The sequence below is a fragment of the Neurospora hispaniola genome, assembly GCF_033458365.1.
Source record: "Neurospora hispaniola strain FGSC 10403 chromosome Unknown B0T23scaffold_3, whole genome shotgun sequence".
Taxonomy (NCBI): domain Eukaryota; kingdom Fungi; phylum Ascomycota; class Sordariomycetes; order Sordariales; family Sordariaceae; genus Neurospora; species Neurospora hispaniola.
The window spans coordinates 1778162-1803782 of record NW_026944408.1 but is presented as its reverse complement, the minus strand read 5'-3'; the positions used below and the strand labels follow the sequence as shown (position 1 = coordinate 1803782).

General features: G+C 51.9%; 7 protein-coding genes across 7 annotated transcripts; 4 read left to right on the top strand and 3 right to left on the bottom strand.

The window, feature by feature from the left end:
• Positions 1–805: 805 nt before the first annotated feature.
• B0T23DRAFT_110557 (uncharacterized protein) lies at positions 806–1553 on the top strand. Its single transcript, XM_062831854.1, has 2 exons — positions 806–1175; positions 1260–1553. Exons 1-2 carry the CDS (start codon positions 1071–1073, stop codon positions 1302–1304), a joined length of 150 nt encoding a protein of 49 aa, XP_062693951.1. The 5' UTR covers positions 806–1070; the 3' UTR covers positions 1305–1553.
• A 5688-nt stretch (positions 1554–7241) lies between these two features.
• Positions 7242–8040, bottom strand: B0T23DRAFT_376798 (uncharacterized protein). Its single transcript, XM_062836991.1, has one exon. It carries the CDS (start codon positions 7963–7965, stop codon positions 7684–7686), a length of 282 nt encoding a protein of 93 aa, XP_062693950.1. The 5' UTR covers positions 7966–8040; the 3' UTR covers positions 7242–7683.
• Positions 8041–9000: 960 nt separating this feature from the next.
• B0T23DRAFT_110481 (uncharacterized protein) lies at positions 9001–10279 on the top strand. Its single transcript, XM_062831853.1, has 3 exons — positions 9001–9519; positions 9600–9659; positions 9725–10279. Exons 1-3 carry the CDS (start codon positions 9308–9310, stop codon positions 10218–10220), a joined length of 768 nt encoding a protein of 255 aa, XP_062693949.1. The 5' UTR covers positions 9001–9307; the 3' UTR covers positions 10221–10279.
• A 443-nt stretch (positions 10280–10722) lies between these two features.
• On the top strand, positions 10723–11613 carry B0T23DRAFT_376796 (uncharacterized protein). The gene is made up of 2 exons (XM_062836990.1): positions 10723–11057; positions 11163–11613. Exons 1-2 carry the CDS (start codon positions 10942–10944, stop codon positions 11590–11592), a joined length of 546 nt encoding a protein of 181 aa, XP_062693948.1. The 5' UTR covers positions 10723–10941; the 3' UTR covers positions 11593–11613.
• A 1687-nt stretch (positions 11614–13300) lies between these two features.
• On the bottom strand, positions 13301–16997 carry B0T23DRAFT_110456 (uncharacterized protein). Its single transcript, XM_062831852.1, has 3 exons — positions 15927–16997; positions 15777–15874; positions 13301–15718 (listed from the first exon to the last, which is right to left on the bottom strand). Exons 1-3 carry the CDS (start codon positions 16837–16839, stop codon positions 13397–13399), a joined length of 3333 nt encoding a protein of 1110 aa, XP_062693947.1. The 5' UTR covers positions 16840–16997; the 3' UTR covers positions 13301–13396.
• A 1690-nt stretch (positions 16998–18687) lies between these two features.
• Positions 18688–19777, top strand: B0T23DRAFT_110420 (YkoF-like protein). The gene is made up of 3 exons (XM_062831851.1): positions 18688–19045; positions 19121–19329; positions 19520–19777. Exons 1-3 carry the CDS (start codon positions 18872–18874, stop codon positions 19605–19607), a joined length of 471 nt encoding a protein of 156 aa, XP_062693946.1. The 5' UTR covers positions 18688–18871; the 3' UTR covers positions 19608–19777.
• Positions 19778–20226: 449 nt separating this feature from the next.
• B0T23DRAFT_427515 (uncharacterized protein) lies at positions 20227–21916 on the bottom strand (the record flags this gene model as incomplete). The annotated part of the gene is made up of 3 exons (XM_062840067.1): positions 20227–20599; positions 20673–21570; positions 21841–21916. 3 exons carry the CDS (start codon positions 21914–21916, stop codon positions 20227–20229), a joined length of 1347 nt encoding a protein of 448 aa, XP_062693945.1.
• Positions 21917–25621: the final 3705 nt, after the last annotated feature.

Sequence of the window (25621 nt, the reverse complement as noted above, 5' to 3'; positions counted from 1 at the left end):
GGCACCGAAACTTGTGCGCGCGTGCATGGCCTTTTGCACTACTACGAGTGTGCCTTGCAGACTGTGGAAAGAATGACATTGGAAATGGGTTCGGTTTATTCTTTTCTGCCATCCACCTGACCACGTTTTCTGGTGATCAGCACGAGATCTACAGCAGTTGCTCGGCATTTGAGAAGAAACGATCCTGGACGTACAGTACGAACGCAGTAGTGTTTTGCAAACCAATCTGCCTTGGAAGGATAAGAATGGAACACCGGAGTAGTGTAGTGTAGAATTCCCCTCGCTTGTGAGTCACATACTCGACTTCCAAGGATTTTTGATAGAGGATGATATCGCGTTATCTTGGACGTATTCCTCCAAAAATTGAAACATCACGTCTCCAGAACATGTGATGATCACTCTATTCTCCTCGGTTACGCTGTGGGATGGCTTCCAGAAATTGTAGGTAATGTGTGATTGACGAAGATCTCAGTGAAGATCTCGCAGTCCAGACTCTTTGATAGACAGACGAAAAAGAGTACACGTGTACAGTTCAATACTGGTCTGATGTTAGCTTGAGACATGGAGCAACATTCCTACGCATTTGTATGCTGTATTCATGCTTTTTCCAAGGTAAAATATGCCATATCGAAGCTTGTTGATTGATGTCTTTTGAATCCGTACCTAGCCATCATCTACCGCATAGTAGTTAGTCCATAAAGGTTTAGGACAGTTCGGAAGGCATCTCTTCCAGGGTACTGAGCTAACAAACCAGCACATACTATGTTGATTATGAAAGCTTACCGAATAATTTCCTTGAATGAATGGTGATCGCCATGAGAAAATGGGTGTTCACATGGCCTCCATTATTCGAGGACTCTCCATAGCTGTCCAACTCCGTGGCCTTTTACGCGATACACATCGAGTTGCTGTTACTTGTCCTGTCCTGTTTTGATCTCCCAGATTTCTTGACGAAAGTATCTTTCGCTGTTGACTTTGCATTGCGGTAAGGATTTGCCAGTTGACAGCGGCTTTCCTCGGCCGTATGGATATAACTTTGCAATCCAGTTTCCAACTTCGCGGAAATCACCATGATGATGCAACATTCCCAAACACAAGACCCAAACTCGCTTGAATTCAAGATTTTGAGATCCACCGGAAACTGGGAGAGGCAGGTGGGTTTACCTACAAACACTGTGAGTCCACAAGACGGTATGGGGCAGCTTGGCCCATGTTATTTTTCAGGTACGGGGAAACATACTGACACTGTGGACGTCCAGAAAGTTGAATACGGCATCATCGGCAGCTTCCAAAGCGGAGTATAAGTGCTCAGGCCCTCGTCCGCCTCGTATGCTTTGCTTTGTTTGAGAGAAAATGCTTGCAATGCATTAACATACACCGCTCTAGACCTTCTCTCTTTGACAAGTCAGTACACCGCCATTTGTATGGGGCGGATTTCGGGTGCTCGAATGTCTCGAAGATTCAAAGATACTGAAAACGTGGTTCCACGTTTGAGATGGTTCAAAGTCCCATGCAGAACATTGAGGCTCTTTGATCGCAACGAAGCGAGCTACTGCAATACTCAATAGTGTGGCATGCTTCGATGTTTGGTTTCTAGTGTCGATGCGTAAATAATGCCCTCAAACTCGATCATCTCTCTGATGCTATTCATAGCCCACAAGCTCCATCACGGTTCGCCTTTTGGGAAACGCGATGGGACCCAAGAGCTCTCCAAATGACCTTTGTAGTGAGTTCTTACCTTTCCATCTTCCAAAGGCCTTCTGAAGCTCCGCTATGATGTCCACTATGATCACTTGTCACGATTCGCGATAGAAGATTGGGAGCCCACTAGGGTGCTAGGAATCGACATGGACTGCACCACCCCCATGTCTCTAAAAGTCTGGTCTCATTAAGAGAGACCCGCAACGTCTGGAGCCCCGGTTTTCCCTTTTTAGCATTCCCGAGCATCACGATCGTGGCCCTCTTCCGAGTCTGAAGGGAGCAGCAGCAGCAGCAGCAGCCCCGTACGGTGTCAGGCATTAGTTGAAACAGACCCTTTGCAAATGCAAAACGTACGGTGAAGGTGAAGAGATTTTCCCAGGGTTCTCAATGCAATCGAATCATCAAAGGAAATTGTTGCAGCAGTGTTCCAGACCGGAACATGGATACAGTAATCGTTGCGTTTGCGATGTCGGAGATGACCGAACGGGCCTTCGACCTGTGTAGTGTACCCAACCACTTGGTACCACCAAACCTTTGGATCCGGGCAGCCGGGCTGAAGAACCTGTGGATGCGGGAGCGGCCTAGCGACTAGTCAATGTCAAAGTCAAAGGGGATGTGATTCCGGAAGACCTGCCGGTTGATGTGAAAGAGTCAGTCAGTCACGGACGGTTGTGGATGCTGAGGCCAATGAGCAAGTATCATCACCACTTGTGATGCAGTCTACACCGGAGGCCGGCAGCATCTATCACCGGCGGGAATCCGAGAAGGGAAAGGACCGGGGACTTTGGATTAGCTTGGACGGTAGATAGTCCGTACACTACAGGAGACTATCTGCCTCGGGTAGTTCCTTCTGTGACCGGCTCCTGCCATGTTTGGAGTATCGCTTGATTATGAGCTTCAAACTTCCCAGGTCATTACCTAGGTAACCTCATGGGTACCCGTCGATGTTAACAAAGGAAGATACGCCGTGTCTCGTAGATGTCATATGTGCTTCCGAATCCAGGGTACTGCAATCGACGGGTCAAGGATCACCCATCCTAATATCAACCGTACCTGCAGCGCGGCCCGGTAAAAAATTTTTGCCCGTTAGACAGCGCGGAGGTCCCTTCTTTCCCCAGGTTCTTCGAGACAGCTCGGCATGTAAGCGGGATGGAAGCCAAGCAGATAGACTGGAGAAGTGTTGTTTGGGATGAGGGATAAATGATGGTGGGGAGGACCAGACAATAATTCGAACCAAGATGCGTATCATCGTCATACCGCAGTATTAGGACCAAAGAGATATACCTCTTTGCCTTGGTATACTCGGCCTATCGCATCACCTCGCGCCATCATACGGGTGATGTTGGCGACCTGCGGAAGTGATCCGGAAGCATCTTGTCGTAATCCCTCTCTGACATTGCCATCCGACGGCCTGCATGTTAATGGACCATTGATGGCTGGGTTTCCATGAAGTACAGACAATAGTTTCGAAGAATGACATCATTGCTTCATTTTCAGGCTGGACGGTGCTAAATCATAAGCGAGATCTTCGTGTCTACATTTGCCGTGCCGAATTCTTGCGCCCAGGATAACATTGGCTGTTGTCAATGAGTAACCGCTTCTCGAGTAGCGAGGGGCGCAAGACCAAAGGGCAACGAGCGGGGTCACTGTCCTTGAATGCAATTATCTCCGTCATCTAGGTACGAAGGAATAAGGAATGAAGCCATCCGCCTAGAAATTCGTCGTCCATTCTCGGGATGGCATTGGAGAGGGTGATTGCTTAACCATACTCAAGAGAGGCGTTCAGAGTCGAACGAAATGCGTAATAAGGCATCATCGACTGTATTCGCGTGACACAGAGTCGTAAAGCTCCCCGAGCGTTTCCTGACGTTGGCTGTCATCGACCGTTGTCGTTGCCCGCCCGCACTCCTCAGGCTCATTGGCCTGGCCTGCCGCCTATCTTCTCGTTCCCGTCCAAACCCAGAGCTTGGCTGAGGCAGAAAGCCAATTATATCACCGGACTGGTGATTTCCTCGTGAGGGGGTGATAAGGAAGGGCCGGATTCAGAAAGCCGTTGAGATGTGTACCCTGAAACCTGTAGCACATACTATGTAGTGTATACACTAGTAGTGTACACGACCACCAACAAAGAGATGGATTCTGCAACCCTACTGGAGAATGCCTGGGCCAAGACAAAACATGCCCCTGTCTTGTTCTCGAACGCTTTGCAAGAGGTCTGGCCCTCCGCAACCCTGCGGCTGTCCATTGTCCCACATGAGCCGGTGAGCAAGAACCCTGGCTTTTTCGGAAGACGGTCCCGCGGGGCGCTTTGTGGTGCTACCAACATCTCAGTCAAGATGTAAAGTGAGCGGTGCCGGTTTGTGTACCCTCTCAGTTTGTGGTCGCTTTGCTATGCTTGGGAAAAGGTCTATATCATGGAACTTCGTCATCCGGTGGTTTTTCTCGGCAATGTTGAAGGCAGTTTTTCCAACAGGAATTTGATATCTTGTCATATGGTTCGATGATCTACGAAAAAGCCGATGGGCCATGGACTCGGACGCATGGGCCATGTCAATGGTCTCGATCTTTCAGGTACCAGATGCAGAAATTTTTTTTCTACAGTGTCTCCCAGGATGGGATCTTGATGTCGCTGAAACATGACAATGTCACGATGGTTTCTCTGTCGGCCGGGCGGGTTTGTCTGTGTGTTGTCAAGATCCACAAGTGCTCTCGGTGTTTTGGAACATTCCATCTCCTGAAAGCCCCCGTGAGCGACCCCCACGCCGCCGGGTCCCTATCACGGTGTGTTTCGGTTGGGAAAAAAAAAAAAAAAAAAAAAAAAAAAAAAAAAAAAAAAAAAAAAAGAAAAAAAACCTCTAGTCGGCTGAAAACGGCTCGATATTGAAGAGGCAAATTCCGGCCATTCCCCCCTTCCGAAAGCATTAACGGAGCGGAATAAACATGGAGACTTAGACGACAGGTACACTTTACAGTGTTTGCCCATCCAGACCTGGCAAGACTGACTTGTGGCCGGCGGATGACGGGACTGGTGCCCCGGAAGATCATGGCAGCATGGCACCACCAAACATGCTTCGGCTCCATTCCCGCTGTCTGGTCCGATCTGGGAGAAAGCCTCTCACCCAATCTCCATGCCATGCACCGCAAACTCTGCAGCCGGGCCGTCAGGAGCTGAGGAACGTTCCTGGCTGTCCTTTGAAAAGGCGGCATTGGCACGGGTGGGGTAGGCCGGGGTTAGTGAGAGCTTGTTGAACAGCGAGGAGCTCTCCCCACAACATGGGCCATGGGCGATGGAGCCTCTCCCTTCGGTTCATGCCTGACGCCTGTTTTGCTGTCGTGACAGTGGGCTCGACACCGCCAAAGTGGAAAGGCGCCGTGGTAACCACACCGTGGGCATTTGCTGGCAAGGCACACAGGCAGGCAGGGCAACGCAGGGCTGGCCGCCGAAAGAGGGGCGGGAGGCGGTAGTCGTACCCAAATCGGGGACACTAGCGCACGGGCGCCGATGTAACTGTGAGAAAAAAAAAAAAAAAAAAAACTTTTTGCTTCCTTGCGAGTGAAATGCCTTGGTTTGCGGAGGGCGGTGGACCTGGCTTCCCTGAGGCCGTTCCAAGTGGCATCAACAAGTGGGTGAGGATGACATCGTCGGGTTCCAGACGCCTGTGACAGAGCGTGCTGGCAAAGTCGGAATGCAGATTTGGAGAATTGGGCGTGCGAAAGAGTGGACTTTGGGTCGCTATGTTTCGTGAACAACGCAGTGCTTGGTCTCTGAAGTTTTGCTCGCTCGCCGTTTTGCTCGCTTTTGCCCAGGAGGGAACAAAGGGATCGATCGATGGCAGGAGGCTCTGCAGCGTTCGGCTCTCCGCAAAAGGAAAGGTACTTTCACTCCGTACCTCCGGCTTCCACTCCGCTGTATGTGAAGTGGATTCCAGATGGAGTTTCCCGTCAGCGAGTCGTGGGGAAGCAAGAGAGAGTGTGTGAAATCAGTCACTGGTGTATGTAATATTGCGGGCAACATGGATAGCAACAGGAGCGCTATCAATGACCATTGCTTGGTGCTCACGACAACAGTTTGTCGGTGTCAAGCAACTTATCATTATCAGTGGATGCTCTGTGCGAGGTGCGAGAGCGGCATCGGGTTTATGGATAGGGAATATTGAATGAGTCGTGAGACCCGGCCATCATGTACAGTGCAGTCAATAATTACACGTGCAGTTGAGAGTGGTAGATAGCCATTGATCAAGCCACAATGCTGTGCTCTGTCGTTCCCCGCAGAATGCGGATGACGCGATGGCTTGAATCATTCGCTCGGGCGCTTGGCAGTAAAATATTAATTCGGGATCCCTTGAGATAGAAACGACCGTTTGTATACCTCGTTATCAGTCAATTTGTCCCAGCCGAGTAGACCGGTGGACAGTCAGCAGGGACGAGGATGAATTCCCAAAAGTAGGGTATGTATACCTAGAGATTCGTTTGAGGGTGTATGTGGAGTGTTCAAAAGGACTGAATGTCAGGTTGAGGCTGTGAGAAAGAAGCAAGGATTAGGCAGCACGCCCAAGAGGCTGAATGTGGGCGACGACATCAGCATCTCGACACACGTGTAGCATTGCGTGCGTGGTCTTGGTGGTGACCAGAGGGTGGAAGGCTGGCTGTGCCTGTGTGGGGGATGGCTGATCAAGACGGGCATTTCGGGAGGAGTGATGACGGAGATCATACCTCAGCACTGTGGACGAAGCCCAGGCCGACGAACAGGAGCTTGAAACCCCCAGAATCGATGGCTCGTGATCACCTCAACTTGGAGGCTTTCTGGTCGTTGTGATCCATTTATTGCGTGTGCTCTTCTCGTTGGGTTCATGGTGGGATGGGGCACCTTGCTGTCTACTTTGGCCATTCAGGTTCTCACTGTGTACGGTCTCAAAGGCTAAATTTGGAGGACGTTCTTAGTCTTGGAACCCAAGTTTAAGGTACGTAGTGTCGCTGTAATCCACTCGTTTAACGGACCAGACGGGAGATGGACCTGTGATGATCACTAAGTAAAAACAGCGAATGTCTTAAAACACAAGGGATCGTCGATAAGCCCGAGGGCCGAGTTGATTGAATGCACGCTGCCCGTGAATGGCGGCACATGTTTGCTACCATTGTGTAGGAGAGTGGTGAACCAAGCAGAGTGAAGATTGAAGTAGGAGTGTTGACACGGAGCCATCCGAAGCACCTTTGCGGCCTCTGGGCTGTGGGGACCCCGTGCCATTCAGCCTACACCCGACGTGTAGTGTAGTGTAGTATGTAGATGGGAGCCTGTGAATCCTGAAGGAGGGAAGCCGATGGACCTTGAATGGAAAATATCACAACATTCTGGCAACATTGGCCATCCGGGTGCCTGTCTGCCAACCGTGTCATTCGCAGATTCCGCCATCACCCCACACCTTTTGTCACAGGGGCGCGGAACCGCAGGGCTCGGCTATTGATGACAAAACAGGCGGGGACAGGACCCTTCCCTTTCATCGGGGTCTGCTCATTTTTCAGTTTTAATACCATGCCAATATGACCGGCGGAGAGTTTGGAGATTGCGGAAAGAATGAGAGTGAAATGGACAGAAGCAAGCGCCCTGTTCCTGGAGTCAATGCTAGGTGTCGGCCCCTCTTCCGCTTCCCCCTCCAACTAAAAACAGTCAGCACAGTATCAGAAACCCCCTATAATCCCTGCAGTGCAAGTGCAGTGCTAGCACCCCCTCACTTCTGAGGAGGAAGCTTCAACCGAAACTGGGCCCCCACCTCCCAGCCGGGCTGGTCCAAGGCGCACCGCCGGGGCGATGACGACCTGTGGACTTGGTTTACGAATCGCTACAGCAAGCAGTCAACCACTCCAAGCAGCGACAAGAACAGCGAGCGCCATACAGAGGACCTAACTGGCTTCCCTAGACGGTCCAGATCGCTGCTTCTCTTTTATTTATCCTCTTTACTCCACCGAGTGACTGACCACCTACTACTATAGGCGAGACACGAGGCCAATCGATCGAACTAGCATCCTTGGCGGTAAATTCAGGTGATAAAATCTTTGGGGAACAATGAAAAAAAAAAATAAACTCCTGGAGATGGGGAGATACGACGGGCCAGATAATGGAGAGTGCTTCATGCCGATAGTCATATTTGTACACTGTACACGTTTAAGCATCCGTGAAAGACGATTGGTCCACATCCCAGCCCTGCTGATCTCCGTTCTCGGGCGGGACTCCATCCAGACCACCAACGAAAAAAAAAGAAGGAACATGGAAAAGGGCCAAAAGGGGACCGACAGGGGCAGATACCTAGGTAGATACAGGCTACAAAGGAAGGTCTGGTTCAGTGACAACCTAGTAAAGAGTCATCCTTGCGCGGGCAGATACCAACTTAAGCACCTGCCGGCCTCCTTTACATAGAACCTACCTACACCACGCCCTACCTCTACACTTGCTCTCTCATTTTCTTATTATAAGACGTCCGCCAGTTCCTCGCCCCAAGATCCCTTCCGCTCAAAATCAAATCCATCCCGTCAGCATTGCAGCAGCCAACGGTTACAGCAGCATCAAGACAACCTACATACACTGTGCAGCTACCTCACCTCACCACATTCGCTCTACACTAGTAGCTTGTCAACCCAACTCCATACCTATCCAACGGTTACATCCACAGACGCCAACTGACGTCCGCCCAAACACAACCTCTGCCAGCCGAACCCAAGACCACATTACAAACTTGTACATAGTAGTCGGGCTGCCCAACCTTGTTCTCGAACGACACAGCGTACCCGCAACTAAATCCCGAACGAAACACTCAACACCGTGTGTCGACGCCCCTCATCTGTGTCACCACCGGCCATCCTGTTCTACCCACTTGTCGACCCAGAGAAGCGAAACACCAAGTTACAGACTCCATCCCCACCGTAAACAAGTCAACAGTAGCTCACTCGCACAATCCGGGGCCCCGCAAAACCGTGCAAAGCTGTTTCCTGGACTGTGATCTGGAGAAACAAACCGGTCACTAGCGCAACCCCATCGCGACTTGACGCCGACTTGCATATAAAGCAACTGACCTGCACCTGTTACACCTTACGGGTTTAATAGCCGGTCGATCTACCTCCTTGTCCCCCTTCCGTCCTACTCGCTTGTCTAACACCACCACCACCACCGCCACCACCCTCGTTTGGTCTCCCGAAGTCGTTCGTTGAAGCTATCGGTTTGCGCACTTTCCCTCACAGACTCTCCAGTCCCACGACAGCGCCAGGAACAACAAACAAGCACGAGCAAGAAAATTGTCTTATTGCAGCTTTTGTATTTGCCACCCAATACGACACCTACTTGCACGGATTCGTCATTCCACGAATGGTAGTTTGTGGGCTTGCTGGACACCAAAACTCTTGAATTACCCTTCACTCCTCCCGCCTTCCAGGGATCCCCAGCTTCTCTCAACTTTAAGACTTCTCCTCTTGGGAAGACCCCGCATCTCATCACCAAACCACGCTGCGCTGCCAAGGGACCTGAGCAGAACAAGCCAACCCAGTGAACCCCTGGCGCTTCCTCGGGCTCACCTCACTCACCTCTTAACCCCCCCACCAATCACACATAACCGCCTCCATGCATCATCAACGCCGAAGGTCCGGGCATGCTTCTGGCAACACTTCGATGACCGACGTCCGAAAAGCTCCTTCGACCCGACCTACCCTGACAAGGAGAACCACAACCCCTCAAACCTCCCAGAAGCTGGGCAGGAACATGAGGGATCGTGAGAGGCAAATGGAAGAAGAGCGTTGGTTTGAGGAGGAGCGGGAAAGCTTTCCCCAGTTCTGGTATGTTATCCCTGCCTGCTCTTCCACCTCTTTGTATAACCTTCCAGGGTCGTGCTCTGTGCTGACACGCAGTCTTATAGCATGTCTTGCGAGAAGCAGTTTATCCCCGATCACGACCAATCCCTCTATTGCTCCAAGGAGTAAGTTCCAACAACCGCCCCCAAACCAATTTGCCGAATCTCAAGGACTAACCCCAAGTCATTAGCTGCCGCTTAAGCGACCAAGAAGGTTTCGGTGCCTCTTCATCCTCATCTCGCAGTTGGATCGGGTCGAACGCTCCAACCTACTACCCTTTCTACTCGGCCTCCTCAGAGCCGCGAGACATCATCCCCCGCGCATCTCCATCGCGTCCCAACTCAACATATGTCTCCCCACCTACCACCCCGGGAACCGGCCAGTCCTCAGCCATCAATGCCCTCAAATCTTCCCTTTATGGCAGCAGGCCAGCCAGCCCCCCCTCTCCGCCGCCTGTAGGCAACTACCACGCGAACGTTTGGCCTTTCTCCAACCGCAGCTCGGCCGCCAGCCCCAACAACTCGTACTCGAACCAGCAGTCCGGTTTTTTCTCCTCTACGTATGAGGGCCACTACTATGGCGGTGCGGGAGATGCGTTTAATGACCGACCGCTACCAAGCCGCAGGCCAGGGATCTACTCGAGGCCGAAGAGCATTGAGCTTGTCACCCCCTTGGTAGGGAGGTAACAGTCATTGTTTGCTTCTTCTGCTTCTCTTTCTGCTTCCGACAAAAGAACACACTTTACTTTTCTTTTCTCCAACATCACTTTTATTGTTATTGAGCATCTTACTGGTTACCTGCGTGTCATTGGCATACCAGATTTGGGCATGGGCACACTAAAAACCGGGGTTGTTTTGGCCGGGTTGGATATCGTTCGGCGCTTCTTTGCATTGATTGCCTCAACATTGGGAGTATTTGCTCATCTGGGGTGGCGTATTTTTGGGATATTTTGATATTAGTACAAAAAGTTTTTACGACAGGACAGGACAGGCAGGCAGGCGGAACTCTTAAGAAACAGAGGAGAAAGAACATCCCACTCAATCTCTTACCAGCCCTCACGGGCGGCGGCGACGATCACGCAAAAGAAGAGATATTGATTAAAAGCATTGTATATCAATTTTCATTTAATGTTGATGCCACTTTTTGGTGTTTTTTGATCATCATTTTCATCAGCTATATATATAAGCAGGTCATTCATAGAACACAACAAATTGGGACGTCTATATACCTCTCGATAAGCAGGCACGTAATCATGGTTCTGGACGGATGGAGGTCATCTTTGCTGTTGTAGTTGTCCATTGCATTTACGGTTATCATATATAACGGCGAGAATCAGACCATTCCAGCACTCACCATTGTCTTCAGATTTTCACCTGATGATGCTATCTAAAAACTCCCCTTTCATACATGCTCATCCATGGCTCCAACAACGACCAGCCCCGGGTATTCGGCTGTCCTCGGTTCGACGGTTGCCGGCACCTCATGGCAGTTTTTGATTCACCGGTCCAAAACTATTGTCTTACGTATGTCAATAGTTCCAACACTGTCAAAGCGCTTGACGATTTCTTGGAAAACATTTCCCACAGTAGCTCTATGACTGTCTACTAACTAATTTGCCCCAGGAATAGCCTTGTCGGGGCATTATCATCTCCATCCCAACCCCATACCCAACCCCCAAACCTTGATGTCATCTGGGACAAGCCAACCAAAAAAAATCCACATCTGTTGGAATTTCACCGAGACAATGTGGATTGTGGAGGTGGTGACTTTTGTAGTGACTTTTCGGCAGCGAAACGACGGCGCCAATACTCAAGAAGGTCTAGACTACCCCATACCCCATACTTGTTTGTTAGACGTACGCCGGTGAGCCAGTCCGGCTGTGGTCAGTGTTTGACGCTATTCCCGACCTGGCTCTTCCTCCGTAACTCCGGTCAAAAGCCAAACCGCTCCGAGTCCGACCGCCGCCCCCGCCCCCTCCCCTCACCAGCGGCCCAACGACCCCGGCCCCGCCCCGAGTTGACTCCACAACGGAGGTACATATGTATGTATGTACACTAACTATACCGCAACAACCTAACCAACACACAAGTATGAAATGGGTGTGGGACGACGGATTGGACACATACATACATACATACATACATACATACACTACGCAGTCGGATGCCACCTCCGCGCGAATGATCGGAGGTTGATCCACTCGGTTCAACCCTCCGATTTAATCCCGGACGGAGCGGACAGTGAGTGAGTGAGTGAGCGCTGACGGGATTTCTGGCTGACTGCTGTCACTACGTACAATTCTAACTCCCCGCTCTACCCCGGCCCTAAGATCCTATCAGAGGACATCGTTCAGGCCTTATCTCAGCCATCTGAAGAAAACCCTTATGCGATGCATCGATATGAATTATTTTTCTTATATATTTATCTACTGAGCTTCCTTACTGTGGCCATGAACACTGACTGGTTCGAACTCGCCGCCGGGGATTGACTGAGTGAGCACTCAACGGCCGCAAGCCAGACAGTCAGTCAGTCAGTCAGTCCTGCATTGTGGTGGACCTACCTACTCTGCCGAGTCTGCCTGCCCGGTCGATAGGTGTGGGGGTTACACATTTACTTTATTATCTTCTCTTCACTAGGTAGGCATCATAATACCTACGGGCGCACGTAGGCCCGTCCTATGTAGTACTGTGGGCAGCCTGGATCGAGCAATCTATCTTGGGCAAGAACTTGAGACTCTCGAATATCGAATTTTGAATATTGATACCAATATAGGTTTAAGTATGTACCTAGTGTGGGCGCAATGTGCCAGTGTCGGACTAACCAAACCAAACCAAACCAAACCAAATCGGCTGTGACTTTTGACCGTTGTGACCACCGTTAGCATGTGACCAAAGAAACTTGGCTCAGTGTGTGGCGCAGATACATAACATACTACAGTTAAGTGATGATCATAGAAAAGTCAAGTTGGTTCGTTTGTTGTGATGTGATATAGAAAACCTGGTGGTGAAATCCTGTTTATACGTGTACGCAGTACCCAAAGACGTTGAGGGGAAAGGGGGGAAAATAAAAAAATTGAAAATAAAAGCTAAGCGACGTGATAGGTCATTCACGAATGGAGGAGTTCGAGGCACAGCCATAGATGACGAAATAATGAACAGATGTGAGAAATATATAACGGATCGGATACGATACCCTCCCACCCTCCCTCGGTCGCTAGCTACACTGTGGAACTTAAATGGTGATGATATAGGCTATAAGATAACCAGTGCGATGTACCTAGTGGGGTGGTGTTAGCGTGACAGAGAAAGATAGAGGGTTGCAATTTCGATCAGAAGGTCACATAGATATGGTGTGTGTCCCTAGGAGGCGAGGGAGGGTCTAGCGAGGGGAGAGGAGGGAAGAGGGGCAGTGGCAGTGTTGGATAGATGGAGGAAGGATGGATGGATGGATGAATGCAAATGAGAGTGCAAGACTACCTCTAGGGACAGAACGTCATCTTTCACCCCAATATCGACGGTGAACCTGATTTCTTGCTAAAACTTCGATCCCACTTCAGGAGTGTGTTGTCTATGTGCATTGCAATTATAAATATGGTACTAATGGATCGATAGATATAGTTGTGCTTATAGATAGCATGTGTGTGCGCGCATGCCTGTTCAACAAAGGGCATAACTGTCTTGCGGAAAAGCGCGTTACATCATCACTCCTTCTCTAACTTGTAAAGTGTCACAACATCAACAAGAACAGGCAAACAGCAGCGCATTCAACGACGCTTCATGACCGTGTGTAATTGTCGCACGACATCATCAGTCCCCTTTCTTTCTTTCATCAGCGGCACCGGCGATCCTCAGCGGGCAACATCTCATTCACCATCACCCCTGGTGCCAGACCTAGCTCCCACATCCGTCTCGACCATCTCTATACTCGTAAGGCTAGGAAACCGCTTTTGAAAGTCCTTGATATAATCATCCTTCTCGGACGCCGACATCTGCAGTAGCATGGGGGAATCTTGCCCGGGCAAACCCTCGACGGCGACCAGCGCTTCTCTGCTTGTTCTGCTGTAGTCTCCCCCCGCTCTCGCTCCGATACTGTCGCTTCTATCACTGTCTATTAATGAGCTCGAGGGGGTCCCGGGCCCCAGCTGTCTGTGCAGGCTTATCGTGCTGGTGCTGTAGGACTGTCTGGGCGGCGAGCCAGCTCCACCGCCGGCTGTTAAGTTTGCGGTAAGTCGCGTGGGTTTCGGAGGTGCGGCCGGTTTCCCCCCCGTCACGGTTATGGAGGCGCGACCAGTCATAGTTTGCTCCATGCTGGACATGCCGGATGAGGTCGGGGGTCGCGGTAAAGATCCGGACACAGGCTGTCCGGTAATGGCGATGGGCTTCTTCGCAATCGCGGGCCGCGAATCTCCAAGACTGTCAGTCGAGCCACGAGGCCCACCGGCATCGGCATCGGTATAGTGGCCATAGCCGTGAGCTGTCCTTGACACTGGCGCCGAACGGCTGCTCTCATCCAGGAGACTCTGGACCTTGTTCTGAATAGACACAGCGCGAGGGACACCGCCAATGCTCTTGGGCAGCGGTGTCGGGCCCGTTGCTGAACCCGTACCGGTGCGCTGTGCAACGCGAGCACGATACTCGGCCTGCGCAGCAGCGACACGAGCTTCTTCTGCTGCCAACATGCGTGCTTCTTCCTCCCGACGCATTTCGGGAGTCATCTCGTCTATGTGATCGTCTTCAAATCGCCGGCCATCATCGCTCCTGTCGTCATTTACCTCGGATCCCGCAATTGGTGTCAACTTATTGAAACGGTCGACTTCTGCATCAACATCCTTCAGAGGAGATGGCGACCTCGGAGGTCCGCTGTTATTTGTGCCACCTTCAAATCTCTTGAATGCATCTCCGAATTTTCCAGCAAAGAGGTTCTTGGTACCGGCACTAAGGGAGCTCAAGCTTGAGCGCTTAGAATGATGCTTGGTACCCTTGTCTTTCTTCTTAGTATCGGAATCCTCCATTGAGCGCAGAAATTCGACGCTGGACCGAATGTTGCGCTCCTCCTCCAGCTTTGGCGAGGGGGGACCCTTGTCCAATGAGAATCTGGACGCGGAAAGGCTCGGCGAGTGCAGTGGTTTTGCAGCCGCCTCTTTTTCACGCAAGTAGGTCAGGTCTGATTCAAGATAGATACTGGCAGGTCGTGACCGGGATGAACTGCTCTCCGGCTCTTTGGATCTTGTCGGCAAGTCAAAGGCATCGAAGCTTGGGCGGCCACCTTCAAGTGACGGTCTCGAGGACCTGGGGTGATGCGCTTGCGCAGTGTGCATTTGCCCTTGCAACGGAGCGTTTGGCGATCCGGCGGCTCCAGGGGATAATAACACCGTTGTGGCAGCGCGTGTGTATGACGTGGGACCAGTCTCTTGCTGCCGGGGGACACTAGCCGCCCGGTGATGCTCTGCTGGTGGGAAACGATATACCGGCGGCGGTGATTCGGTCATGGTTCCAGTTGAAACCATCTTAGGCCTAGTTGCTGGAGGAGTCTGGAACGGACTTTGCGCATTCGGCGAAGAGATCGCTTTGAGTTCGGGTATATTTGAGATCATGGTTGAAGCACGGCTTGGCTCGCCTTGCCTCGGAAGTGTGGAAGCCGGGTTGACGGATGGTGATATGCGCTGAGACTCCATAGCAGCCGCGTACGGATTTCCCTTGTTCAGATCCAGCGATACACGTTGGCTCATCGGCCCAGGAGTCGAAGACGGTGACGGTTTGACCTTGAACACCTCGTCCGCTAGTCTTTCGGCTACCCTTTGCGATATGTCCTTTTGTTGCTGTGGAGGTTGAGGGACACCACTGTCGAAGTCAAACTTGGTCCCCTTATCATGTAGAAGAGAAAACTGATCCAGCGTCGGAAACTTATTCGACAGCTCGTCGGCATTCTTGAGTGGGAGCTTGGTATCAAGTGCAGCAAATGGGTCACCATTTGTGACTTTCCCGGGCCCGGGACTGGGCGTTGTCGGTTGGGATACTGGTTGAGACGGGGCAGGGAGCCTTCCTCGTCGCATCCGCTCGACTTCGGGAATAACCTGTTGTTGGACTACCGGGGCCGCAAATACAGCGCCAACGACTGGGGGAGACCTAGCCTGACTCAGTGAGTGTTCGCGTTTCCTCGTGTCGACATGCGTCCCCGTGTAGATCTGTACAGAGGTTAGTTGCCGGACGAAAGCACACTCAGAAGGCACCAGGAACACTTGCGTCTTTGACAGGAGGCTCCTTCCCTTGCATTGCGCAAGCTTCGCGGAGCACCTGATAGATATTTGGTCGGGCTTGTTGGTTCTCCTGTAGCATCCAGGCTGAAAACGGATGAGTGCTAGGTCCAAGAACAGGCGGCCACGGGATGCTTACCGATGAGCTTCTTCAACCGGTCAGAGAAAACAGGGTAGGTATGGAACTTGTAGCTGGCATTCAAAATCGCCAAGGTCCCTCCTTCTTCGAACGGTGTGGTATAATAGCACAGCTTGTAGAGTAGGACGCCCAGCGCCCAGATGTCTGATTTCTCGTCGATGGGTTGTTTGCGGTATACGTCGACCATTTCAGGACTCCTGTACTGCATCGTTGTATGCTTTTGGATGTCTTCGTCCACAAGGCGGCACTCTGTAACGGTAGTCGGGGCTGGGCGAGGCGGGGCGGCCGAGCCAAAGTCGCATAGCTTGAACTTCCTGACACTGCCTACCATGTTGATGAGCACGTTCTCAACCTTCAGATCGCGGTGCAGCAGTGGCGGCTTGAGGTAATGCATGCAAGCAACACCTTCGGCAACGTCAGAGAAGATGTTGAGGATTTCGGGCTCGGTCAGACGGTGCTGCAAGCGGGTGTTCATGAAGTCGATAAGACCGCCGCCATTGCAGTATTCCATCAGGAGAAAGACCTCGTAGCCGCCAGTGCCACGCATCTCAGAGGCATGCGAATCGATGTAGGTGACGATGGCCTTGTGGCCCTTGAGGCGCTTCATGGTCTCGACCTCGGTGCGCATGCCGCGGAGGGCCTCCTTGTCCGGCACGGCGACCCTCTTCAGCACGGCCAGGTCGGTGCCATTGACCGCCGCCGGCAGCTTGACCAGATAGACATGTGCGAAGCCGCCTTCGGAAAGATACTTTTGGATGACAACTCGGTGGGAGCCGCATTGGATCTTGGTGCCGGGTGCAAAGGTGCCTGCTGGGGCGGCAGGGGCGCTGACCGCCACGGGGGCCCCGTACGCTGCTCCATACGGACCGGGCCTCGGGGCAGCCGCCGGCACCGCGTGTCCAAACGAAGCCATCGCGCTGGCTGTTTGTTGGCCTATAAACCTTTATGGGCCGTACGGTTCGTCTGGGTTCGGAAGGGGGGGTGGGCACTGGCGAGCAAGGAGAATCGGCAGAGTGACTGACACTCGGACAACGGACGCGGTGGTGCCTTGGATCGAGGGGCGCAAGGAGGGGACGGTCGTTTGAGGATACCGGTGGGTAGGCGACTCGACTGGGAGTTGGACAGCTCTTCACGGCATCGAAACTAGGTAGGTATAGCAATCGAAGGAGGGAGAGGCCGTCTACAAGCAATGCATAATCGCTTAACAACAGATCACCACAAAGAAGTGTCTAAGAGCAAACCAGATGTTGGTAGGCAGTAGTGTAGTAGCAACGGGACTGGCAGTCAGTAGGGTCCCGGGGGCCGGTTTCCAGCTTGTCTAATCGCAGGGATGACGGTGGGTTCGCGGTCGGGGGGGCTTGCTGGGCGATGGGCCTATGGTTGATGGGGGAAGACCTATGTCGGTCTCGTCGTAGCGAATGTGCCGTTCCTTGGACGTGCTTGGGTGTTTGGGTGGTGTTGGCGTGTTCGTCCGGGATTGTTTCTCTAGCGATGGACTAGTCTAGCATGCCATCATGTTAACGCGTCCTGTTAACACCCAGGCAGTTCTCTTTAGGCGGCCTCGTGGGACGACAGGGCAGGATGGCGGCCATGGCGGGTTGAGGCAACTGACAGCAGGCTCGCAGCAGTTGTCCTGCAGGTGCAAGTGCCCAAGTCCATGCTAGGTGTCCATTCCGCAACACTGCAGGTGCCCGCCAGCTGCCCCTGTATGTACCATTTAGACGACAATGGACTTGGCATCGCGGAGGTATCACGCACTAACATCTGCACATGCTGGGGCGAGGACAGCATTTACACAGCTATCAACCCAACTGAAACTTCACAACGTGGCGCCAACAAAGTCAAGGACCAAGACACAAAGTTTTTAGTTTTTTTTAAACTTGTCTTGCGGAATCAAGGTCACAGGTCACGATGTCGCGCGTTAGAGCGGATGAGATACGGCGATTGTACAGGTTGTATGCAAGAGAATCATCAACCCTGGGCCATAACATCGGACCCCGTCATCTCGGCTAGGGACTCCGTGCTGCCTGATCAACCACATCGTGTGGTCATCTCCAAAGCTCTCTGTCAACAATTCCGTTAACAGCCTGCTACAACACGTCCTGATATCTAGACTACACCACCAAAATGTCTGAGATGGGTTTGTCCTCAAAGTTCTCGCATTCTTGATCCAACACCAGCAAACCTTGAGATTATGCCGAACGCCCTCTGACGACATCCAACAAGCGCTATCGACTCCAGCACTAGGGTTCCCCGGCAACGCAATGCCTTCATATTTATGTCGACACAGTAAAGTTGCTGGGCAGAGACTTGGACCTCCGTACTTCCCCTGCAAGCCGAGTTGTCTCCTTTCAAGGATAGCAAAGTCCAATATGAACGCATTCACAGAAACCACTTTCTCCTTTTCCCCGGGGCTGTATGATGAGTGGCTTTACAGGCCACGAGTTATAAGTGGGGTGAGGGGCAGGTACCTCTTTCATTGCTCTCAGACTCCAGATAGGAAGCAAAAGTGTGGGGTTATCCAGTTTGCATCTTCACGAGGGAATAGCGGAAGCTCAGATCTTGCCGCAGGATAAGCTATCATGAACCAGCCTCGAGCCGGTGCTGCCAATGAAGCGAAACCTGAATTGACATTTCGTTGAGAAAGTTGGTAGATGAATGTTTGAAGCCTCAATGTAGACTTGAGCCTCTCTATATACAGGTACTGAAGAACAGTTCTTCACTTGAAGCTTAATTCCCGTCTTTTGGGCTTTTCGCTTATCCAAGGTCTCATCCCCAGGAAGGCACGCTCCGTCCAGCTGTACAAGTAACTTCAAGTCTTCAAGCCGCAGTGACAGTGACGCAACCCACCCCAGCAACACCTACCTCAACCAACAACCACCAACCTGAACATCTGATCCGTGCTCGGACGTCCTATTCTCTCCCCTTTAGCTCTAGAGGTAGATATGAGTCTCTTCAGACCTGCTCACCACCGAAATCTTCTCAGTCACACCTCCCGGTTGCTCCAAAAACCTCTTCAAATCACAATCAAACATCCTTCCTACCTGAACATGAGTTTCCGCGATTACTCCAACATCGAAACCCCTGCGTCGTGCTACGTAGACTTTTGCTTGATTCCGGTGAGTATCAACCATATATGTATAAACATCATCGTGAAGAACAGATGCTGAACCCTTGTTGTTTGTTTGCAACAGGTTGGCACAGGCAACGTATCCGTCGCCAAGGAGGTGGCTGAGGTGCAGAGGGTGTTGGCAGCCAGCGGGTTAAAGTCCACAATGCACTCGGCTGGTACTACTGTTGAAGGATCCTGGGATGAGGTAATGAAAGTCATCGGCCAAGTCCACGCGGTTGTTCACCAGGGAGGCGTGAAGCGGGTACAAACGTCTATGCGGGTTGGGACTCGGTATGTTTTGCTCTTTTCTAATCCCCGGCCTCTCTCTCTCTCTCTCCCCCCTCTTACTCTATTCCTCCTTCTTGTCCTTGTATGGGCTCTTCACTTCGATATTCAACCTTAATCCCTGCATGCGTTGCTTTGCGTTGCGTTGCGTTGCTCTTGCTGACCCTTTACTTCCCCTTCTCTTCCACTCCAACAGAATCGACAAGAAACAGACGGCTGAAGACAAGGTGAAGAGAGTGCAAGCAATCTTGTCTGAGGATCAAACGGGGGAGTCGTCTGCTTAGTTACCTCTACATTGATTTACATTCTCATCTCAGCTCCAAGTCATGCTATGACTCTAATCGCTTGCCCATCCGTTTCTCTATGTTCGGAGCCTATGCATGCAATCACCGTCAGAGAACGCTGATACTAACCAAGCTCTTTCCTACCAACCGATGCAGAACAGCGGATTCGCTATGCTGGGAAGGTCGCTTTTGTCACACTGTTCCGCGCGCTCCTGCGATATGAGACAGAGGAATATAAGGGAAGGGATAGAGGAGAAAATTATGCGATGGTCTTTGGACGAGGACGAGCACAAGACCTGCTCACACCAACAGGGCTCACACATCATAGACACCACACTTCATGTCTTTCATATCAGGCTTTTTTTTTTCTTTTTTTCTTTTCTTTTCCCAGTTCACACTTTACTCATCAACCCATCTCACATTATTTTTATACATACTTGTACAACATACAGACGCATATACACGTTATTATTATACTTTGATCGTAGCCTCCGTCATCATCCCTAGCCAAAACCATCATCACGTTGCCGGGTCATCCGAACCCCAACCCATTACCCCCTTATTCCATTCCATAGTCATCACACATACACATTTCGAAGAAGCCCAAGAAACAGGACGTTTAGGCCCTAGTGGTCATCTTCTTGGTCTGCCTCTTGGCCTCCCTCTCCCTCTCCTTCTCGAGGTACTTCTTCTGCGCCTTGGCGTCCATGGCGGCCAACTCGGCATCACGCTTGGCCTTGCGTTGCTTCTCGCGTTCGACCGCCAGCTCCTCGGCCTTCTCCTGCTCGCTCGCCTTCTGGATGCCCTTAATCATCTCGTCGCGAACGGACTTGACCTTGCGGAGGACCTCGGGGCGGAAGTGCGCCACCTGCACAAGCTGGTCCGTCATGCGGAGGAAGTACTGGAAGATGGGCAGGAGAGGCTCGTAGTTGTTGTCCGAGGGGAGGCGGTACTTGAGGAAGATGCGCTTGCGGGGGTTGGTCTCCTCGACACTGTGAAGGGGATCATATGTTAATAACTGTGTGGTAATTTAATTTGTAGGCAGAAAGGCGGGTTGAAACTTACGTCTTGGGCTTGTCCAAAGGTTGATCGGAAACAATGAGGTATTCGAGGAGGTCACCAGCAGACTCGGCAGCCTTGATCAGCTCAGGGGTGAGCAGCGCATCAGTGATCTCAGCGCTCTCAGTCATAACCGTCAACCATTGGGGAAGCTTGTTGTTGTCCTTGGTGTAGGTAAGGGACACGTCGTAGCGCTCGTCGCGGACCTGCTTCATGCTCTCCTTGTGGACAATGGCCCAGACAAAACCGTCAAAAGTACTCTTCTTGTCGTTCTGGCGGAGCTCAGCCGCGCCAGGCATAGCGGGAACGGTAAGCGCCTCCTTACCATCGAAGGGATACAAGGTGGCCTCGACGGAATCGCTAGGCTGAGCATAGCTGTCCCAGAAGAAACCAATGACGTTCTCGGCGAGGGTGACGAAGGGGTTGAAGCGCTTGACCAGAGTGAGCTTGACATCGACAAAGGCAACGTTGACACGGCCGGTGGCGTAGGTCGCGAACTCGAAGAGACTCTTCTCCTTGAGGATGGCGTCACCCTTCTGGGCGTTGGCGTCAGCCAAAGCCTGGGTGAGCTCATCACCAGATTTGTCCGAAAGAGCCCTGGGTACGCCAGAGAAGCCAACAAGAGCGAACTCGGAGCCCAATGTCGAAGCATGGGCGCGAATCCACTTCTTGGCCTTGGAGCGGTTCAGACGGGCACCGAAGAGATGAAGGATCAGCACAACGATGATGGCGGCCAGAATGAAGCCCTCGGCCTTGAATTCAGAAAGGCTGTGGCGCTCGTGCACATTGTACCACTTTGTGTAAGGGACGGCGGTCTTTTCGGGCTGGGCACCGGCGAGAGTGGTCGTTATGGGGCTGATGGGGATGGGGGACGGGTCGGCACCCTCTGCGAAGTCGGCGAAGTCTGGGGTTCAAATGGTCAGTCATTCCACCTGGTTTGAGTCGCGTCTGGGGGTTCTGGAAGCGCGGCAGAGGCCCATTGATCGGCATTATGCGAGGTCTGGTGGGTAGAGCAGCTGGGATAGGTATCTAGAGCCTAGCTCAAGCAACCGTGCCTGACCAGGGCATCATGAACATCGAGGCCGTTCGTGGCGGTTGGCGGGCACGATTACGGGCACATGACGGTGCTTCCAAATGTGTCCGGCAGATAGGATTACAGAACAAAGTCACATACCAGAATCGCCCGACTTGTCTGGAATGACGCTGGCAGGCTTTGCGCCGCCAAAGAGGTTGTTGATCACGTTCGCCATGGTGTAGTTTGCTGGCGTTGTTGGCGCGATGTGGCCACAATTGGAGCTTTTGGAGCTGGAGCTTGCGACATGGAACTTGTGACGGGGGAATTCCCGTCCAGGGAACTGGTGCACGGGCCCGCCGAAGAGATATGGACGTTGATACGGCATTGTCCCGTCCGTGCTTCCCATCTTCTGGAAGCCCCACTTTCTCCTTCGACGACATGCAGATGCTTCCACTGCTGTTGTTGCAGGTTGGTCTGCTTTGCGAGGACTGCTGGAAAAAATGTGTGTAGCAAGAAGTTTTATGGCTTTTTAATGCTCTTCAGTCTGGAGTCGGATGGACCTCAAGACCTCAACATCATTGGGGTTATTAATTGATAGGTATTGCTACCAACCCCCGGAAGATCACTTAGCTGAAGGCCTTGGGAACCACCTCAACCGCAAGATCTAATCAGATTATCGATGTTTGGGAGGAGGCAGTGGAAACCATTGATGTGGAACATACCGTACCTTACAGAAGTGTTTCTTTGTTATGCAAGTCGGCTTTCTTGAGACCTGCCCTGGATGTCAACATATGCCCCTGGCATGACTTTCCCGAGTCTCATCCGCCTTGCCAATGCGGGGGAAAGAGATGCGGAAAGCAGGGAGAAGTGATAGGTGAAACGCTGCGGTCATAATTGAATGCGAATCGAGAATTACGACGCATCGCAATTGTATGTTATTCGGAAAGTTTTAGATTTTGCCCCATTTCGAGACGTAGTCTTTGGGTAGTGAAAGAAGTGCCCGGATTCCGGATGTCGTGAGAAAATCGGCAAGAGTACCGGGAAATATAGGACACAGCGGCAACAACCGAGCGGTGTTTTGGACGGTCTTCGGGACCAATCACGCAAGTTGAATTTTGAGGACGACCTGCAGAAAATTGCGATGGTATGGGATGAAAATTCAAGAACCAGGCGGCAAATGAAGAGCAGAACACGCAGTCAAATTCTCAAGATCCGCCCGTTCGCGGGGAATTATAATGGGACTAGACCCCAGGATGCACGAGGGGTCGTCATTCCCAAGAGAGCCTAGATAGTGAGGAGTATTTGAGGGATGTTTCTGTCTGAAAGCGAACGCTACCTTACCTGTGAGCCATTCAATGGCTCGTGCACTACTCTGTTGCTAGGGGCCCACACTTGAGAACTCGGTGTTTCAGTTGCTCTCGCAGATCGCAGATCGTTGCTTCTCACCTTTGGTTGGTTTGTTAAACACGATGAAAGGGGAACGATGAAGGAATCATAGCAGGGAGCCCGCAGGGATGACAGGGTATTCTGGCGCATATAGGCGGGGTGAGGGTGTGAACGGCGCTTGACTTACAACCAGGTCAAGACACTCGACTTTGTCTACCCAAGAGATATCGTAGGTAAGACGTTGGCCGCTGTCGGCGATCAACCATCGAGGGGTCTATGGGACTCACTGTGTTCGCTGTCCATGGCAGAGATGTCTTTGTTTCGTCTCGGCACAAGTCTCGTCGGTCAGAAGTTCTTGGATAATTGGTAAATCGCCCTATCAAATGAGACAGAAGCTCCTCCCGCTCTTCTAGAAACGACATCAGTGGGCATACCTGGTACAGATCCCTCATACTTACATCAACGCTCTGCTTTCCTATCAGGCACAGCCAGATGGCTGGCGAGCATACCGATGTACATGTTCATCCGGCACTGTAGTGATCATCTTGGCTTCTAGTAACTCTGTGTGCTTTGATGACATGTTGGCCGCCTCTGTCAATGCTGGTCACCTGTTGGGATCGGGTACCTGTCACGCATCCACCAATCAAGATGCATCTTCGGCAGCGGCAGTCCCTAGCTTTCTGTGCCTGAGAATACCACTTGATGTGTGGCATACCTCTACCCACTCCCGCCAGACCATCAAGCAGACCAAGTACCTCCCAGAAACCCAACTTCCAGATATGTACAAGACAACCAAAAAGGAAAAGAAAAACAGAAGAAGAAGAAGAAGAAGAAGAAGAAGAAGAAAACTAAAGTTCAATTCTGGACTCTCTTTTCTCCAGACTCTTCATTTCTTTTCAATTTGTAAGCTTTCTATCGCAATGGTTGGGTCAAGAGGGGAGTGAGGGGGTGTACTTCGGGACGCGTGTGGGTGGCTGCAGCAACGCCCGGGCCCATCCTGTCCACTTACAGCTTGAAGCATGATACCCGTCCCCTCGTCCCCGTTGCTCCCAACTTAAGCATGCATAAGACGCTTAGGTATGTAGCTCGCAGCATGGAAACGCAGTCACCTCACGTCTCCGATGGACCTGAGGGTAAGTACCTGAAATTCTGCTGACAAAAGGGGCGTCCGCTTCTAACAGCCCGGCAAAGCTGGACAGTCCAGGGCATGAGGGGAATCGAAGTTCAGGATCCCTCCCCAACATCAACAGTGACGGTGTTCATTGGGCTCAGCGAGGTGGGCATAAGGTTGAGTTCCCCGCTGCCGGCAACTTGCGCAACCTTAACTTGACATCGGACTTTCTTGCTGGGAACTAGGTCAGGTTCGTGACAGCTGTTCATTCAATTGGGGGTTTGTTCCGCCAATGGCAAGCAAGACAACAAGTGAGTGCAGCTGTTGTTGTAGAAGGCGGTGAGAGCTCCGGAAGAGAATCGCGAAGAGAGAAGAACTGTGAGCCCATGACGAGCGTTTTTTCGGTGCCTTCCATGCAACTACAGGTAGCTGAGCCTGCAATTGATAGTGCTGAGTCAAGTTTACCTATTTACAGCAGATCGTATATGGTGTCAAGCGGAGGAGAAAAAAGCACGAAGCACCGACTTCTTCCAACGGAAGGCTGTTTCACATCCGGCCCCGGCCCCCCACCATCCACCACTCAGAATCAAATTGACGCTGCGTTTCCAGCGAGCCCACTTTCCTCTATTCCCGTTACGCCTTCCACCCATCTCGCCTGGACCAGCTGGGCTGAGGTGTCGGAGGTCTCTCTGCACACACACCTACATACAGTAGGCAGGCAGGATGTCAGTGGGGAGCGTGTGGTGGTTCCGCAGTCGCAGTTGCAGTGTCAGATTTGATGGGATGATGAAATCCTCGACCCCCCCTCTCACTGTTTAGGTGCCGTGACCCGGTGCTTCTTAGTAGACCTACCTAGTGTACACCTTCCTGCAGCCGGCACTCGACTTCAACTCTGCATCACTTGATCCTTTTTTTCTCCTTTTCAACCTTGCATCTCTCAGTCCCATCTCTTCTTCTCTCGCATTGTAACTCACAACCCTTCCTCTTCTAATCAGAATCGCTGTCCTCTTCTCCAGGCTCGAAACCCTCCTCCTAATGACCCCGGGCCTGTATATTCTTTAGCAGCCTTTAACTTCCACTTCCCTCCCCCTCCTTGCCTCTCCTTGTCGGATCCACTCTCCCGGCGGAGTAACGTGAACCCAGACGACGGCCGTTGACGGTTGACAAAATCGACAGCCCTCCGCTGAGCTGAGACGAGGCCGGGCGTGAGCCAAGCACAAGCGACGGAACACAAGCGAACGGCCGGGGGATTGACTCTCGCTCGCTACAAGGGGAGAAAAAAAAGTCCACACGCACCATCCCACACATAGCTTCTGGTGTAGGACCGTCCCGACAACGAGCCACCATTCCGCACCACAAGTCCACCACAACCCGGGCGCAGTTGCTATCCGATCCAATCCCACCTTGGCAAAAAAAGGCAAAACCAGGGCAGCCTGCCTCGAA